The sequence below is a fragment of the Penaeus monodon genome, chromosome 22 (genome assembly GCF_015228065.2).
Source record: "Penaeus monodon isolate SGIC_2016 chromosome 22, NSTDA_Pmon_1, whole genome shotgun sequence".
In the NCBI taxonomy this organism is placed as follows: Eukaryota; Metazoa; Arthropoda; class Malacostraca; order Decapoda; family Penaeidae; genus Penaeus; species Penaeus monodon.
In genome coordinates, this window is record NC_051407.1 from 42,901,939 (window position 1) to 42,902,383 (window position 445).

Genomic DNA, 445 nt, shown 5'->3' on the forward strand with positions numbered 1-445 from the left:
TGCCTTGGTGACTGAAGGGCCACGTTTTAAATGCATTGCAGCCTCATTTACTAATGACAAAACTAGTCCAGAAAATTGAAATGTAAAGCATGTACATCAAGTCACTGCCTCATCCGGTCAGTGGGACAGTGGGGCAATGGGCGTCATCAGATGCTACACAGATATCCTAAAGCTTGAAATTTTAAAAGGCAGCACGTTTACCTGTATGACCCGACATAAGATCAGGACCACATGCAGGACATTCGATTCCCGGGCGCCAACCCACGCGGCCGCTGGCATCCCGAGGAAGGCGAACGCGAGGAAAGGACACAGCGCCATCTGCAGGCGCCGCGGCCCAACGCGCTCCGCCAGTGCTCCTCCCGCCACGGAGCCCGGCACGCAGACGAGCATAGGCACGCTGGCTGTCGGGGGGGAATGTCCCTCTGAATATGCATAACTTCTATAT

At 54.4% G+C, this 445-nt stretch overlaps 1 protein-coding gene across 1 annotated transcript in view; it reads right to left on the bottom strand.

The window, feature by feature from the left end:
• LOC119587446 (facilitated trehalose transporter Tret1-like) overlaps positions 1-445 on the bottom strand; it is a 2,234-nt gene that overhangs the window by 1,502 nt on the left and 287 nt on the right. Inside the window, exon 2 of the mRNA XM_037936174.1 lies at positions 202-401. Coding sequence (XP_037792102.1) covers positions 202-401 — 200 coding nt within the window. The remainder of the gene's footprint in view (positions 1-201; positions 402-445) is intronic.